General features: G+C 38.9%; 1 protein-coding gene across 24 annotated transcripts in view; it reads left to right on the forward strand.

The window, feature by feature from the left end:
• Positions 1–17,333, forward strand: part of cadpsa (Ca2+-dependent activator protein for secretion a) — a 174,684-nt gene that overhangs the window by 104,381 nt on the left and 52,970 nt on the right. For 10 of the 24 annotated variants that reach the window (XM_019867660.1, XM_019867668.1, XM_019867661.1 and 7 more), the window contains 8 exons: positions 2,449–2,583; positions 5,028–5,183; positions 7,918–8,065; positions 8,409–8,423; positions 9,183–9,257; positions 9,940–10,023; positions 11,192–11,224; positions 14,841–14,948. In XM_019867660.1, coding sequence (XP_019723219.1) covers positions 2,449–2,583; positions 5,028–5,183; positions 7,918–8,065; positions 8,409–8,423; positions 9,183–9,257; positions 9,940–10,023; positions 11,192–11,224; positions 14,841–14,948 — 754 coding nt within the window. The remainder of the gene's footprint in view (positions 1–2,448; positions 2,584–5,027; positions 5,184–7,917; positions 8,066–8,408; positions 8,424–9,182; positions 9,258–9,939; positions 10,024–11,191; positions 11,225–14,840; positions 14,949–17,333) is intronic. The other 14 variants (XM_019867670.1, XM_019867675.1, XM_019867680.1 and 11 more) reach the window with 5 other exon arrangements.

Consider the following 17,333-nt stretch of genomic DNA (forward strand, 5'->3'; position numbering starts at 1 on the left):
TATTTGACACTTCATATAGTCAGTGTAGAAAGAAAAAAAAGGGAAAGAAATTGCGAAATGTACGATCAGTATTTGCTTTCACTTACATCAATTTCTTGTATAATGTATTCTATTTTGCTTCCTCCGTCTTTCATTTTGATCACTTTTACCCTCTATTCCAGCGTTACAGCGCTTCTTGTCTTAGCTGCTTGACATCCAAAGGTCCGTCTTGTAGCCATTTTAGCAATGCAACGTTCATGCTGCGTCTGAATCTAACAATAACAAATACTTCCTGGACCCGGTGGCTTTTCTTTCCACCATCTCACTGTCTAACTCAGAGGTGTCAAACGTACGGCCCGCGGGCCGGATCCGGCCCCCAAAGGACTTTAATCCGGCCCGCGAGATGATTATGTAAAGCAGTGGTGTCAAACATACGGTCCGCGGGCCGTTCCATCAGGCCCACAGGATAATTTAAAAGTGAAGAAAATGCATAAAAGACACAGAATAAATATTTTTAATAAGGTGCAATTCATTGAGTATCCGCTAGGGGACACTGTTTTGATCAGAGAAGAAGACAACAGCAGCCTCAGTCCATCACTGAGACAGACCCATGACAGCAGACGCTATCAATAGCACTCTCACATTTACACATTTAATAGCACGCTCCTTAGTTTGTAAGGTGTAGGCAGGGATTACATTTAGATTTTATATGCACGTGTAAATGGTTTAAAACTTCCTTTCTTTATAAATCTCGTTTAATCTTAAAGTGCATTACTATATTTTTCAAAACCAATTACTTGTTAAAGTTTGTACAATCAGTGGGATCAGTTGCAATGCATATATGTGAATGATAAAAGTAAATTGCACATTCGTCAAAGGAAATGTAAGGTGCTTCATGAAATGTTTTGTAAAAGATATGTTCATTTAATTTCAACATTTTCCTAATGTTCTTGTGCTTCTTTATACCAAAACAAAGGAAAGACATATTGTTTTGGTTATTTATAGCAAAGTATGGTATCATTTTAATGGTCCGGCCCACTTGACATCTACCCAGGCCGTATGTGGCCCACCATGTGAAATGAGTTTGACACCCCTGGTCTAACTCAACCACACCTCGATCGCTACCCAAGACAGCGTTGCTCAGCTGATGTCATGCAATGAACTTTTAAAGCCAGCCACAGGACGCTTCGTAGTCCTCGATGGCCATAGTTAGCGCGATGGAACTCACCTTCTCTCTAATTAGTGTTCCAGTTAGCGTAAGGTTTTTAGCATGATAACAAGTAAAGCATTCCAGGAAACGTTCGTTTATTTGACTGTCCGTCGAGCCACAAGCAATTTACTCTGAGCAGCTAATCGGATGCATTGCACTCTATCTTCCACGGATCTAGCTACAGTACAGACGCTCCCCAGCTAACGAACGAGATACGTTCCGAAGGATCGTTCGTTGGCTGAATTCGTACGTAAGTTGCTTCAGTGCTATATTTTGTATGGGATGCATGTTTAACGCTTATATAAGTATGTTTAAGGTTTATATAAGTATAATAAAATGAAGTTTAACTTACTTTTGGAAGATGTACTCGAAGGCTTCAGGAGATGATGGAGGGGGAGAGAGTTCCGTCTCGAACTTCTTCATGGGGGCAGGCGTTTCCTCCTCCTCCTCCTCCTCTCACAGCGCCTCACGTCGGTATTAGCGGTGGAAAGAAGTACTACAGTACTCGGAAAAAGGCGCGCAATACAAAATCTAACTGACAGCATCTCTGTCCGAGAACATTTTTCGACATACCCGTACCCGCAAAAATGTTCGTATGTACCGTTGTTCGCAACACGAGAGTTCGTAAAGTGGGGAGCGCCTGTATATACACACATAGATAGTTGAGGTCCCTCTTGGCCAATCGGAGGCCAGGATGATGCTCGGTAAGCCAATGGCAGGGGAGCTATGAGTATGTTGGGTTCAGGAAACTCGGAGCTGTGTAAACCAGTGTGGTGGTTGCTGTTGCCGTTTCCGAACGAAGCAGTTGCGGTCGCTGTTGGATTAGACTTCGTTGTAGTGAATCTCTTTGCGAGGCAAGAGCAGAGAAAAAGATTTCGTATAATGCAACGGGGTTTTTTTTCGTTGTATGGGGGGCAGGAGAGTGGGAATGGTGTTAATGCATGAAGATTTTTTCACATTAGGGGGTATTTTACACATGTAGGTTTCGTTGTAGAGGAGTTTCACTGTATTGCCGAATTGATGGGACTCCTCCCTCAACTTCATACACATACAATTCTACCGGTGAAACATTATTTGCTTGGAGTTGAATGTACTATGACTGGATATTTAATTTTTAAAACACACCTAAATAGGGTGATCTTTAACTTTAACTGCGCAAACTCCATGATGTGTACCTTCCATGAGTGTGTAGCATTTGCAGTACGTCAGTATTTGTCTTCTTTGTTTGTTTTTTTGGTGTATTGTGTTTTTCTTTGCAGGAGTATAGCTAGCACTCTGCCAAATGTCAATCTTCAAATGCCCAAAGTACCAAATATATCGGTGCCAAGTGTTAACCTTGCACAAATGCCCAGCTTTTCTCCACCCAACTGGATGACTTCAAATGATGACTCCGAGTGTGTACTACTTGCCTCACTTCAGCACAGACATGCACGGCACGTGTCTTTGGCATAAATGTGGCATCGAAATGACACAAGGCAACAGATTGGTCCTGTGTGTCTCAGAGCATCCATTTTCTCTTTATTTGAAATGCAGTATTTGTGTTGAACGTTTATGTGATATCATGACCATCGTGTTCAAGTAGATGCAGGAAATTAAAAATGTATTTTTTCAAAGGAATTAAAAGGAGTTCCCCTTCTTATGTTCTCTTTTTTTATTAGAATAATTGTTACATTCACAAACTAGGCAACTCATGTACAGTGGCTATAAAAAGTCGACAACACCTGTTAAAATGCCATGTACAAAAGTGAGACTGACGTGAATCATTTCAGAACTGTTTTCACATTTAATGTGAACACAAAAAACAGGCTGAAATATTTTATGGGATGGAGTACAGCATAGGAATATGAAAACCAATAATGTGGTGACATGTCCCCAGTCTTTAAGTGAGGCTCCGGTTTTGTACAGAATTGGCCAATGACATTCAAGCTCATGTTAAATAGTTGGCAGTACTTGTTGCCATCATATAAAATGACTCTGATGAAGTCAAAACAAAAAGTTTAACTGTCCTAGTTGGCTTTTGACGAATTGTTTGGATTATTTATTTATTTATTATGAACTCTATCACCATGAAACAGTGATGGCAGTCACCGTCAAGTGGCGATGGGCATGCCTCCCCACCCCAAAAAAGGGTAGGTTGCAAAGAGGCCAACAAAAAGGCCTTCAGGCATATTAAAGGTGCTTCCAGAATGTTCGGCTTTGCCCTATACATTCAATTTCATTCCCTTTTTGAGTTACTGATCAGCACCATTTAAACCATTGCGGAAAAACCTCTGTCACTTTGAAGGAGCACAGTCACCTCCATCTGTAAATGGTACCAGAACTCTTCCTTCAGCGAGCCGCCTGTCTCTCCACAGTAATGGAGTAGAAGGGTCTTCGTCAGGGACTGACCAAGAACCTGATGTTCCCTCTGTCTCGCAAACCAATTTAGAGCACTTTTTGAAAGAAGAATGGAGAAATGTTGCCACATCAAAACGTGCCATAGAATCTTACCCCAAAACACTGTGTGGTGGAATCACATTAGTTTACGGGTTTGAATGTTTATTTTTTCAGGTTGTAAGTAGTTTTTTTTGTTTGCTCAAAAACATTCGAGTTTTTTCTTCCAGTTTAATTCTACATGTTGTGCTGCACATTAAAGAAAATGGTCTAAATTCATTCATCTTGGTCTAAACAATGTAATTTGGTTAATTATAATTTGCACTCAACAATAAATTACAAAAAGGCTCTAAAGTTCACATTCGTTTGTTAAAAAAGAAGAAAAAAAAAGAAAGATGAGTTGCAATTCAGCATTTAAATGAGAGAGAAAAATCTAATTCTAAATAAATAAATAAATAAATAAAACTGCGTCCAATATTTTGCCAATGCGGGATTTCTATTTTAATAATCAACAATTTGCAGTATTACTGCAAATAATTGTTGCCGATGGAGAGACTTATGCACTCCTTAAAGCCACATTTATGCCTTGTCATGGCGTTGAGCATTTTGCGGGCTGATCTCAGTGGAATATTTGACCTTCCCGGTGTTTTTTACCCTCTGTTGTTATTGTGTGCCATTGTGTGTTTGGGTCAGTTAAAATGAGGACAACATTTTTGTTGTTTCATTTGAATTGTGATCTCAATGTGTGAGTGTGACCCTGGTAAGTATTGCCGTTTATTTCTTCCTCTACAGCTTGTTTGCATTTTGCCCAGACTTGTTCCTCTTTCCTGATGACAAATTCAGCACTCCCATATGTCTTAAATGCATGTTTGCATATGACTTTACTTTCCTCAGACATAGTAAACGCTCAGGCGAGTTAATTTCTGTGTGTTTTTGATTGATTGATTTACCGTATTTTCCGCACTATGAGACGCTTCGGAGTACAAGGCACACCTTTATTGAATGGCCTATTTTCAAACTGTTTTCATATATAGGGTGCACCGCATTATAAGGCGCATAGAATAGAAGCTACAATAGTGGCTGCGGTTGCGTTATGCATCCACGAGATGGAGCTATACTCAAAAGAATACAATACAATAAAGCTTCATTTATATCGCACTTTCACAACCGCTGCAGCTGTAACAAAGTGCTTTCCAGAACTTTTAAAATACCAAGAAATCAGAATATTGATCCATATAGAAGGCGATTATAAGTCACACAGTCAGCTTTAGAGAAAATTAAATGCTTTTAGGTGCCCCTTTATAGTGCGGAAAATACAGTATTTATTGGCTAGTTGGTGTTTAGAAATTGATTTTGGAGAATATGTGTGTGCTCTGAATTTGCTCTGGAAATAGACGTCTCGTGTTTGAGATAATCAATATTGCAGAACCCTAAATGAAAAACTTTTTACCTCTTGCTTTTAAAGCAATGGCTCAGGGACATCAGAGGATCTCTTTTGGAAGTTGGATGCTCTTCAGACCTTCATCCGAGATCTGCACTGGCCAGAGGAAGAGTTTGGCAAACACCTCGAAACAAGACTGAAACTCATGTCAAGTGATATGATTGAATCCTGTATAAAAAGGTACAAAGGAAATATACCGTAACCAGAATGCAAGCAGATAAATCTGGAAAAATGTTACTGGGACATTTTATTCATATTCCAGTCAGGAATTAGCCCAACTGCTTATAGAGAGATACCATGAGTCAGTGACACTCCCCATAAATGTTTAGAATTGCCTATATTAACAGTTTGAAATGTGACTGTACCTCAAACTATTATATAACACTGCCAATACTTTTAAAAACATCGTACAACATCTCTATATCCTTGACAGTTAAGCATGCATAATATAATACGGCAATTTTTTCAATGTTCATTATTTCATAAACCCACTATGAATTTCAATAATTTCAATATGTAAAAAAATGTTCTATCACATAAATGGCAATGTTTTAATGTAATTGTTGGTGAAGTCATCCGTAATTACAGTACACTGGGCGCGGCTCCTTTACAGGAGGCTGCCATGTTTCGCAGCCATCTTTCTGCTCTGGATACTCAGTGGGGACAAACATAGCGAACGTAGTTCCTCAACATTATTATTACTACTGCATGTGTAACAAATGTACTTATTTTCGGCACTTGGGGAATACGAGAAAATTTTGGGGGTGATTTTTGCTTGCACCTCTTCTAAAGAATATTGGTGGTAGGCTTGCAAATTGTGATATTTCTGAGGCACCGTAGTACACGTGCTTCAAATGTATGCGCTTTGAGTTTCGGTCATTGCAGTCTTTTCACCACTAGATGGCACTAAATTCAACACACTGTACCTTTTAAAGTCAAGAGTGAAGTAACCTTGGCCAACCATCTTTTGAGTAATATTTAGGGCTAGAACCAATTCAAGCATACTTTTGTTCCAATCCAGGTTCATAGTTAGACCCATAGCAACGGGCTGAACAACGAAAATGCTTTTTCTTGGCAATCTCTGGCGAGTGACATCATTTACAGAACGCCGAGTCACCAGTCAGCCATTGTACTGCATTGGTGATTGTCCCGTTAACTGCTCTTTGTCATCGTTATCGAGTTACTCAGCGAAATACCTCGGCGCTTAGTGGCGATGCACTTTTCACATTCAAGCAAACAGTTGAGTAGCCAAAAGAAAAGAATAGGACCAGAAAATTGGAACGATACAGTTTCATTCTCGCAAAGCGAATTAATTTCACGCTGGTGTCAATGAGCATACTTTGTTACAAGCACTTAGAAGAGCTGTTTTCTCAACCGGATCTGCAAAAAATATGGGCGTGATAATCAACAAATAACTGGCTATCGTTTATGAAAACGTTCGATTAAAAGTATTAGACATCCACATGGATGTAATCCTGTACAAAAAAATTCAACCGATATGAGTGCATGGATGGATTCCTCTGTAATGGTTTCCAACGAACAATGCTGCCGATATAATGTGCAGGGTGGCCGACAACACAGCAAAACTACCTTAGCAATGACAATGTAGGACACCGACCAACTATGACGTGTACTCTCAGTGCTAGCGGGAATACATGGACCAAGTAGGTAATCCCATTGTGCGCAATTTACAGCACGGCACAGCATCGAATTTTATATATATATATATATATATATATATATATAAAACCGCAGCCTATATACCAGAGGTGTCAAACATATGTTCCGTGGGCCGGAACCGGCCCCCAAGGAGGTTTGATCAGTCCCCCGGGATAATTTAAAAGTGAAAAAATGCATAAAAGGCACGGAATTAATATTTTTAATATGCTGCAATTCATGGATTGACTTCCCTGTCACACAGACCCAACACAGCAGTAAAAGCCAGCTCCAAATTGCTCGCAAAATAGCATTAGCATCAAAGCCGTATTCCGACGGCTGCACTTGTATGTGCCGAGACGCGACAAGCTTTTGCCAATATTAGCCTGACGAGGAATACTCGAGCAGACAGGATTTCAGACCTATCTGCAGACTTAGACAGCCAATTGAAACAGAGAGTAAAGTCATTTTGTCAAATGTTTTGTAAAAGATATGTCCATTAAATTTCAACATTTTCCAAATATTCTTATGCTTCTTTATACCAAAACAAAGGAACAACATGATATTTTGGTTATTGAAAGCAGAGTATGGTATAATTTTAATGGTCCAGCCCACTTGACATCTAATTGGGTCGTCTCCACTCCACTTCGGGCCGTTCAAGCACATTTTCCGTATCCTGAGCATAGGGCTCATACTTATGTGTAGTCCAACATACATCTTGTTGAAAACCTCCTCTTCCTCCAACTCTTCAAACACCTGGATCACCTCAGATAAATTTGAAACATCGCTTTCCGAATCGCATTTTGACTGCCTTTAGACACTTTGTTTTCATGCTTTATTGACTGTGTTTTGTTGAATTACTTTACTTGTGACATTAAAATATTTCATTTGGAATTTTCTAAAATTACTTCACAGTTGACCTTTAAAGAAAGCACCAATATATGCGAAGATAGTGTATGGGATGCACGAAAATGCTCAAATGGGACTTACCTCTTATATGCGAAGGATTTAGATGTTATAGTCGGTCCAAAGCATAAGTGTACATTTCTGAGCGAGTTTCCTCAAGTGAAGCTTTGGCGGTCAGTGAAAAATAAGATCAGTTTTGCAAAAAATAGTGAGCAAAGTCTCCTAAGTATTAGTTTCAATCAAGCATTGTTTGTAAACATAATCGTATCATCCAAAAATGAACTAGAGATATTAGTTTGCGTTATGTAAAATTCCTATTGAGGCCCTTGAATGTGTCTTGTCTTTTCCAAAGAACACGCGCAGCGTTCGAGGCCAAGCTTCAGAGGAGCAGCCGGGCTACAGACTTCCGAGTGCCGCAGTCAATCTGCACCATGTTTAATGTAATGGTGGATGCCAAGGCCCAGTCTGCCAAGCTGTGTGCGATGGACCTGGATCAAGAGGTAGGTTGGAGCCGGAAATAACATGAGAGCAGCTTGTGACACATGCTTGCAACTATAAAGCTGACGTTTTTCAAGTGTGGAAGAATTTTACATTTTTATTGGAATGGTATTAAGTGCATTTAAATTAATGAATCCGTCATGACACATCTGTCGGGTAAGAAACATGTATTTTCATAGTTTAATTCTGATATTTCTCTGTCACATTTGCAGTTTTTTTGTTTTGTTTTGTTTTTTGTTTTCCTCAGTTGTTCTACACGGTTAAAATAATTTTACATGTGCAGCGCCACCTCCAGCTCTCCGCTTCTCAGTTGCTTTTCCCCCCCTCCTCTTTGTCTTGTCAAAGTTTGTTCGAGAATGGGTAAGTGTGGCCACAGATTAAAATGTAATCACACCTTCCTTTTCCCAATTGTATAATTAGTCGTCAGTTTTCCCTGTCTGTCTTCCTCCTTTTTAATTGTTTGGATTTCATTAGCATATGTGTAGATATTATTGAATATACATGGGGTAGAAGTGAGACATCTCATGTTTCGCAGAATCTTGAGACTGATTCCCATTCCTGACAATGAATTCATTATTGCGCGGTCCTTAGCTTTTCTGCTGGTGCCATAAGTGCAAACAAAGGGATTCATTATGGTAACACCGCCTTTGAGTTTCCATGACAGCAGTTCTTTGGCGGAATGAAAAGCTCCTTTGCCAGCCAAATAGTTAGTGACATACGAAAATACAGTGTAAGATGTAATTACAGTCATTTATTAACAATAATTACAATCAACAATCCCATTTCGGAACAACCAAAAGTATCATGTCAACTGTTTGACAACTGCAGTGATGTTTTGCAAACAGCAGACTTGGAGGGCGAAACAGAAATCAGCAAATTGCCTCGTGAATGGTTTTAGTTGAACTAATAATGATGTGATTCCTTGAAATATAACTGGGTAATTAAAGGTAAGGTATGTAATCATACTGTGAAGATAACAAATGGATGGTTGAGATCTCCATTTCCCTTGTGTGTTGAAAATGTATAAACCAGTGACATCACAACCATCAAAACAGTACAAGTATGACTTTTGAACCTGTTTTCTCTCCCGTTCTCTTTTTTTTTTTTTTTTTCGTGTAGAGACAATACCTATCCCAAATTGACAATCTCATCGAGGAAACGGTGAAGGAGATGACAACCCTGCTGGTAGCAAAGGTAAAGTGCCCAATTGCTTTATCTGTACTAACTTTATACAATTGTAATAGCTTGTCTTTTACCATAATATACATTTTCACTTCAAATTTACAGATTATATTCAACATGTATACACCTTTAAATGTGGACTTTCACTCCTAACATTTTGAATTAACTTTTGACGTGTTCCTCACTGAGTGATGGGCGCCATCAACAACTTTGCTCACAAACATTGTGGGTTAGCCTTTCCCAAATCTTTGAAGCCACACACCCAGTTGAACATCCTGTCAGAGTTAGCGTAGCCCATTTTTTGCTGCACATGCCCTCGAAAAAATTTAAAAAGAAGTGGGGGGGTGGGGGGAGTCCATGTATAGGTGATAAAGGCATCAATTGTAGAAATATGATGAAAGCATGACAACAACAAAAATGTATGAAGAAATAATGCATTCTCGTATGGATTTAAATTGAAATATTGATACAGGAATAGATCACTAAAATAATAAATAAATTAGCTCCCACAATAACAACAACACATGTAGCTTTTTTAACATACATTTTATTTTATTTTTGGAAGCTAAGAAACAATGTTTGACTTCCCTCTTATATGTAATGAGTAACATTACTGTACAAAGATTCATAATGTAAATCAAGATGGAGTTTGACTGTTCCTGATGCGATCCTGTTTAATTCTTCTCTGTTTCAGTTTGTGGTTATCCTCGAAAGTGTCTTGGCAAAACTCTCGAGATATGATGAAGGAACGCTCTTTTCCTCTTTCCTTTCCTTCACAGTAAGTTGGTTTTAATGGAAAAATTTGGGGGGGAAAGAACATTCTACATTCTTCTCATGTAATTGTCAAACTTGTTTTGATATAACCTGTCACATTCAAATGTAAGAACAGCCAAGTTGCTATTTAAACCTTAGAATCAGGTTTGATACGCAGGTTCCTCCTTTGCAAATTTTGTGACTGTAAAGTGATTATTAGTATGACACATCCTCCGGAAACTGCGAATCTATCAATCCTCGAGAGGCACGATACCTCACTGTAAGTGGAATCACACTTTCAAATTACCTACAGAGTTGCTTACAGAAGAAAAAGTGTCAGGTAAAAGGAAGGGCAGTGTTCTATGGACCAATCTTGTCAAATGTGCCATTTCCTGCAATTGATGTACCCATCTGTGCAGAATTTTCCACTGTAAGGAACCATGATGAATATTTTTGGATATCTCACTTTCAATTAATTGATAACCAGCCGCAGATTGCATTTAATATTATGATCGCTTACCCTTAATCTAAATAAAATACTGTAATTTCTTGCATGGAGATGTCGACACAATGATTTTTATAAATGGTCGAGTTCAACCTTTTTTTTTTTACTCCAGGTGACATTTTAGAACATGGCATACAGTATATTTAGCATTTTTGTCATTTAATTGTAATTTAACAAAGAAATTATTTCATATGAACATAAAAGAAATTCTTCTTCCTTCAGCTAACAGCTATTGTAAAAAAAAAAAAAAAAAAAAGCATGGTGGTTAAAGTCAGGCTATTGAACTTCTTCTTCTTCTTCTCCTTTCGGCACGTCCCTATTCAGGGGTCGCCACAGCGAGTCAGTAATTTCCATCCGCCCCTGTAAACCGTCCTACCAACTCGCATGGTCGTCTTGGCAAAAGTTTTACGCCGGATGCCATTCCTGACGCAACCCTCCCCATTTCTCCGGGCTTGGGACCGGCACTGGGGAACAGTGCACCCCCAGGGGAGGGCACTGCCCCCCAGCGGCTGGGTTAAAGTCAGGCTATTGAACAACCACATTTAAATTTTGTTAGCACATCGACAAAAGGCATTCGACTACAAGTTATACAGTTTCATTTATTACGCATTTTTTTATGTGAAAAGTGATATAGCGAAAATGCTGACTGTTTTATCATCCATTTATCATCTCTCTCCTTTATGACAAGGTAAAAGCTGCCTCAAAATACGTGGACGTACCTGTAAGTAAAAGTTACAGTTCTGTGTACGTCTTTTTGTCTTGATTTACACTTTGGAACAAACATTGAAATTGAAATAAACATGAATTGTCCTTTTTTTGTCTTTGTTACGTACTGGTATTTTATTGAGAAGGGGGGGGGGGGAAATAAGTGTCCACAGCTTGTAATTTTTCTCACATTTCAAAACAGGTTTTGACATTGGATATAATAATCAATTCCAAAGTCAAGCTTTTGCATTCAAAAGCGTTTGTTAATGTTAAATATATGCGTAAAGCAACATTTTAAGCATTTCAACTGTCATATTGATGTAGAGTGACTGTAGTTTTTGGACTACGAAACACACCCGGTTCAAAGCCGCAACAGGTAAATGTATCCATAAAACACATTTGTACAGATATTGACCTCGGGTCTCCACGTTATGAGATGAGATATTTGTAAAGAAAGAGGTCACACAGATAATTCTGTTGTTCAAAACTTTTATTTACCATAAACATCTTAAAAATACCATTTTGTTTTTCTTTTCCCCCCCAAACAATGCCGAACTCAGCTAGTTACACAGTAGCGTCAAAGAAACTTTCTAAGTCTCTCATGCTGTTACACGAGGCAAATTTGCCAAGGAGTTTAGACCGAGGTCACACTGCAGAAATTGCTGTATTTATGGCACTCATTCCCTGTCCTCATTAAACTCGATTCAAGATGCTTATTTTTGCTCTCAATTGCTCCTTACACAGCCAGCCGGGTACACTGATCCACACACGCAGAATCTCTCTCTCAGGCAGCCTGCTCCTCCCTCACGTGTGTGCAATCCAACTACAAATATCTGATGAATGTTAAGCATGAGGGTGGACTTGGACATTGTCATTGGTACACTGTGCCGTATTCGATAATTTAATTGGTCAAATGAAACGTGATTATGAGTAAATATATTGACGGCTTGAAACTTCCATCCATCCATTTTTCGAACCGCTTTATCCTCACTAGGGTCGTGGGGGGTGCTGGAGCCTATCCCAGCTGTCTTCGGGCAGTAGGCGGGGGACACCCTGAACACAACTTTGGTAGACTGCGCTATGCCTCAGAAGGGGCTCCGGCGTATTTTATTGCACCATGGTGCATCTGGCAATTTGGTGGCCAAAAGTAGACTAGATTTTAGACTAGCTAAAAGCCGGTCTAAGTTGTGGTGTAACGCAATTTTGATGGATCTGTTACACCCCACAATAACGTACAATGGTGCAAAAAAACCTCTACCTGTGCGGGTCTAGGAAAATAAAAAAAGAAAGAAAACTCAACCCATGTGCACAGTTAGACTGCGCTTTGCACGAACCTTGTGCTGGGCACGAAAATAGGACTTGAGGTTTTAAAAACGCATCAGATGACATGTTGCACCCTTAATAGGACTAGGTAGTTCATAGTAGTTCATGCCTTACAGACACCGTTATGTTGTGATTTTAGTTTTACTTTAATTGTTGGGGCACCAACTGCAAGCCAATAGAAGGTGAAGCAATTAGAATTAGCCTAGCAAATTTAATAAAAGCAATCGCAATGCACCTTTGCAGAAAATAATACCGGGAGGAAGCAGACACTGCAGGGGGGGATCACTGGAATTGGAGACAGACAATTTGAGTCGCGCTGCAGATGCACTACGCACATTTCAGTGTTTGACGTTCTTATTTGTCACACGAGGCAAACATTTAACTGCGTAAACAAGTGACAGCTGAAGCTGAATTATACTTGTTTTTTTTTTTTTTAACAGAGTCTGCTTAGTTTACATCCAGTAACTCCCACTGTTCTCAGGGCCTTGAAGAAATCACAACTGGCCTGTTATGATTATCTTAGAAAGAGTTGTGGTTGATTCAACGCCCCGACAATCGTCATTATTCTTTGCTTTACACACCACTTGTTGAGGCTGATCCTTTTGTCTTTGAATAGGTTTCACAAAAATACAGATTAAGCAAAGCACATTAAGGCAGTTCAAACTCTCAACATTGGAGGCATTTTTTTTTCCAATGTGGACCTAAAGCCACAGGTGCACCTGTCTATATTGAAGTTTAATTTTTTTAAGCAATTTGACATTTCTCAATGAATAGTGTACAAAACACAAAATATGGTCCAAAGTATGACCTCGAGTAGCAGCCTTGAGTGGACAAAAGTTTGGACAAAACAAAATCTGTGAATTATAGAGCAAAGTCCGATTCGTGGGGATTAATTTACGGCGTTTGAAATGATAAGTTTGTTCCACAGTGGTGCGTTGAGTTTGTGTTTGTTGTGTCTGTTACTTGTCCCTGTGCAAATATTGGACAATGACTTTCATTTGTGGCCTTATACCAGATGGTGTTGATATGTACTGTATTTGTGTTTCCAATATCAAATGCATGTGGCCTGACACTGACAGCCGTGCGTAGAATACATAGTGGGCTCTTGTTTTACAACACATCCCCGTTTGCTTTGAGTGGCAGTGACGGTGGAGAACATTTGGTCGTGTGTGTGTGTTTGAGCTGTATTAGCTGCCAACACTTCGGTCATTGCAACATGACAAATTTCAAATTAATGCCTTGTCAGTAAATGTGAAGAGGCATTGCTTATCCTGGCAGGGGTCGCACTTCTCAGTCCAGCATGCTAATTATGTTCATATACAAATCTAGCATTTCACTGTTTAAAAAAAAAAAAAAAAGGACACACATTTACACACGAAACATCATTGCAAATGTGCGAATGGAGTTTTGAAACAATGTCATTTGGGTTGCATTTTTCTTTTCACACCAAAAGATTTGAAAAAGGCAAAATATGCTTTTTGGATGGGTGTTGACTTTTGACGCTCCTGAATTGTCGGCAGTGAATATTTTAGAGATCAGAATGGCGGCTGCTCTCACAATCTGCTCTCCCAAATCGAATTGTGAGATGTCCCATTTCGGTTTTCACATGGCCAGACCGTCAAGAGTTTTTTTGGCAGCTCAATCTACATTCTTTGACAAGAACTGAATGAAGAACTTTTTTTTTTTCAGTAATTCCTAATATTCAGGCGGGATTTTAATTTCACCGTAATAATTGAATTTAATCAACTGTCTAAAATCTCTGACAAGTTACCCATACTGGGAGTTAAACACAGGCCACCTGTAGGCAAGACAGGAATTCTAACCACTAGAGTAGTGTTTCCCAACCTTAATTGAGCCAAGACATGAATTTGACATCAGAAAAAATCTCGAACTGGTCTCAATGTACTCACAACTCATTTTACTCAGTGTAAAATCTGAGCCTGTTGAATGGTACACAAAGTTGGTGTACTCAACACAAAGCCGTAGCTTCTTTTGGTGTATGAATAGCAACAGGTGGATTACAGAGGTTTATTCTACCTTCTGCCATCTAATGCAACTTTTATGACATGGTGTCATTCTAAACGTATTGAGCCATATAGGCTGGTAAGACTTTGTGCCAGATGTTGCCGTGTGCCCTTTGGCATTGTTGTCCATTCATTACCTTTGTGCTGATTGTTTTTTTTTTTCTTTCTAAATTGAACCTCAACAATTTAATGAAATAAGTCGTGTTATATACCAACCTGCACCAAAATTGGGTGGGGGTTTTTTCCTCTCTCTTTAGCCTTACCTGTTCTTACATCGTTTTTCAGAAGCCAGGAATGGATGTGGCTGATGGTTATGTGACCTTTGTTCGACACTCCCAGGACATGTTGCGGGAGAAAGTGAATGAGGAAATGTACATCGAAAGATTGTTTGATGTAAGTAAACAATTTTCCATTCACTACTTAACTCCTCTGTATCGAGCTGCTGCCCAAACTGCATCCAATCGTCCAGTTATTTTGAGAAGTTGACCGCACAAACACATGATCGTCTTTCTTTCTGTTGGAAAAGAAAAAAAAAAAAAGTAAACCACTCATGCTTTAATCAACTTGCAACTCAGCCGCATGACACTGTTTGCTTTAAATACATAAGCTGGTTTCAAGTAACATCAAAACAGCATGCACTGTCTCCAAATGAAGGATTGCTCCCCCACTAAATGTATTGAAATAATCCCTGCATCTGGATGAGTTGTAGCTCTCCGTGCCTAATCTGAGGGCCTTTTCACTGATCTTGGTCCCATTTATTCCTCACTTAGTCGTCGTGTTATTGTGGAGTGAGGGTAGGTTTTTGGGGCAGGTTTAAATTAACTACAGTATACGTACTATTGCTTGTTTTTCAGTGTCGGCACAATAAAATCAGCTAGAAAAAATGGAACAAAATTCTATTCACTGAAAAAACATTTTCAAATGACACGAATACAACAATATGTGTGACAAAACTGATGCTCCTCTCTCTTTTTAAAAGATTGCCACACCTGCATAAAATACCTTTGCATCTGTACAAATTCGACAGCAACTGTGTTTAGCAGTCAAGCGTGTTTTATCGCCGAGTTATTTCACTGGCCACTACAACTGACTACACAGGGAAAATGAGTCTGGTAAACTGAAACACAGATGATTTGTGTGTGTGTGTGTGTGTGTGTGTGTGTGTGTGTGTGCGCGCGCGCGCTCGCGCGCATGGTGGAGGGGCTTAATCTCTGAGTAGAACCATTCTTTGACATCCCATTAAACAGGATCACACAAACATGTTTACTTCAGCAAAGATTCTTTTAAGTCACAATTGAATCATTGCCAAATGAAACTGTTTTTGAATAAGTCAACAGTGTGTTTATGTCTTCTTGGATATTTTGGAACTTGCATTATCCAGAGCTCAGACTGTTTTTCGGTTCATCCTAATTAGCATAAAAGCAAATCTAGTGCCGTGTTTCTATTGATCCAACCTTTTGTTGTCTTGTAATGTTTGCCCTTCTGCTGTTTAAATAAGCAAAGCATTGTTAAATAAAGCCACCTCTGTCAACATTGTCAATATAAAGCTGCGACTTCAACCTCTGATTAGCAGCAAATTTATTAGAATCCTTTGAAATGAAACTTCAACTTGCAAAAAAAAAAAAAAAAAACAGATTATGACCTTTAACTTCAGGGACTTTTGAATTCAGTGTCACATTGCGTTTCTTTAGCAATTCCGTAGACTGTAAAAGGCAATGTGTTTGTACTCACAGACCAATATAAATCATAGCAAAAAAACCAAGATATTGCTGGATAAATATTTTAAAATTCCTATTGCAAATAAAACCACTCTCACAGCACACGCGCCACATCATACTCTAAACCAGGGGTCAAAAGAAACGTGCAGTTTACAGCAGCAACATTTTGAAAGGAAGAAAGTAGAAAAACATAAAGTATTGGCATGCACAAAAATACATTTAAAAATAAACTGTACACAGTACAGAATGAAATATAAAATTCTCCCAGCAATATTATTTGTTATTTTCTTTTTCTTTGTACAACATTGCTGCATCTGGATTTTGACCTCTGAGAAATGTTCTCAAAATTAAATCGTGTCTTGTTAATGTACTCTTTTCTTTTAATCAATTCGGCTTTGCTAAGCGAACATACAGACACTTAAATTTCTTGTCATGTGTCATTCTGTCAATAAAACCTTTACTCCATTATTGTATATTTAGCAATCAATTCAGTGGAAGACATTGCACTCAATAAACCAAAACTGCAATTAAAACAGATAAGATGGAAACAGTTTGTTCCTTAAAACTTTTCAAAGAAATAAAATATCCATCCATCCATTTTCTAATCCGCATACCTTCATACGGGTCACGGGCGTACTGGAGCCTATCCCAGCTGTCATCGGGCAGCAGTCAGGCTACACCCTGAACTGGTTGCCAGCCAATCACAGGGCACACATAGAAGAACAAGAATCCGCACCCACACTCACACCTAGGTACAATTTATGTTCCATTAACCTGTCATGCATGGTCTTGGAATGTGGGAGGACACCAGAGTATCCCCCCCTCCTCCCAATTGAGTTGCAGGTCACATTAATGGTGGACAATTTGAAAAAAAAATATATATATATATATATATTAGAGCTGTCAAAAGATTAAAATATTGAATCTAATTAAAAATGCAACTGTCATAATTAACTCAAATTCACTAAAAATTAATCGTGATTACTCACGCATTTTTGATCGTTTCTGAATTTCCTTTTATATTTTTTGTCCTATTTTTCCCCATTTTAATGCTCTCATC

Source organism: Hippocampus comes, unplaced genomic scaffold (assembly GCF_001891065.2).
Source record: "Hippocampus comes isolate QL1 unplaced genomic scaffold, H_comes_QL1_v1.1 scaffold84, whole genome shotgun sequence".
NCBI lineage: Eukaryota > Metazoa > Chordata > Actinopteri > Syngnathiformes > Syngnathidae > Hippocampus > Hippocampus comes.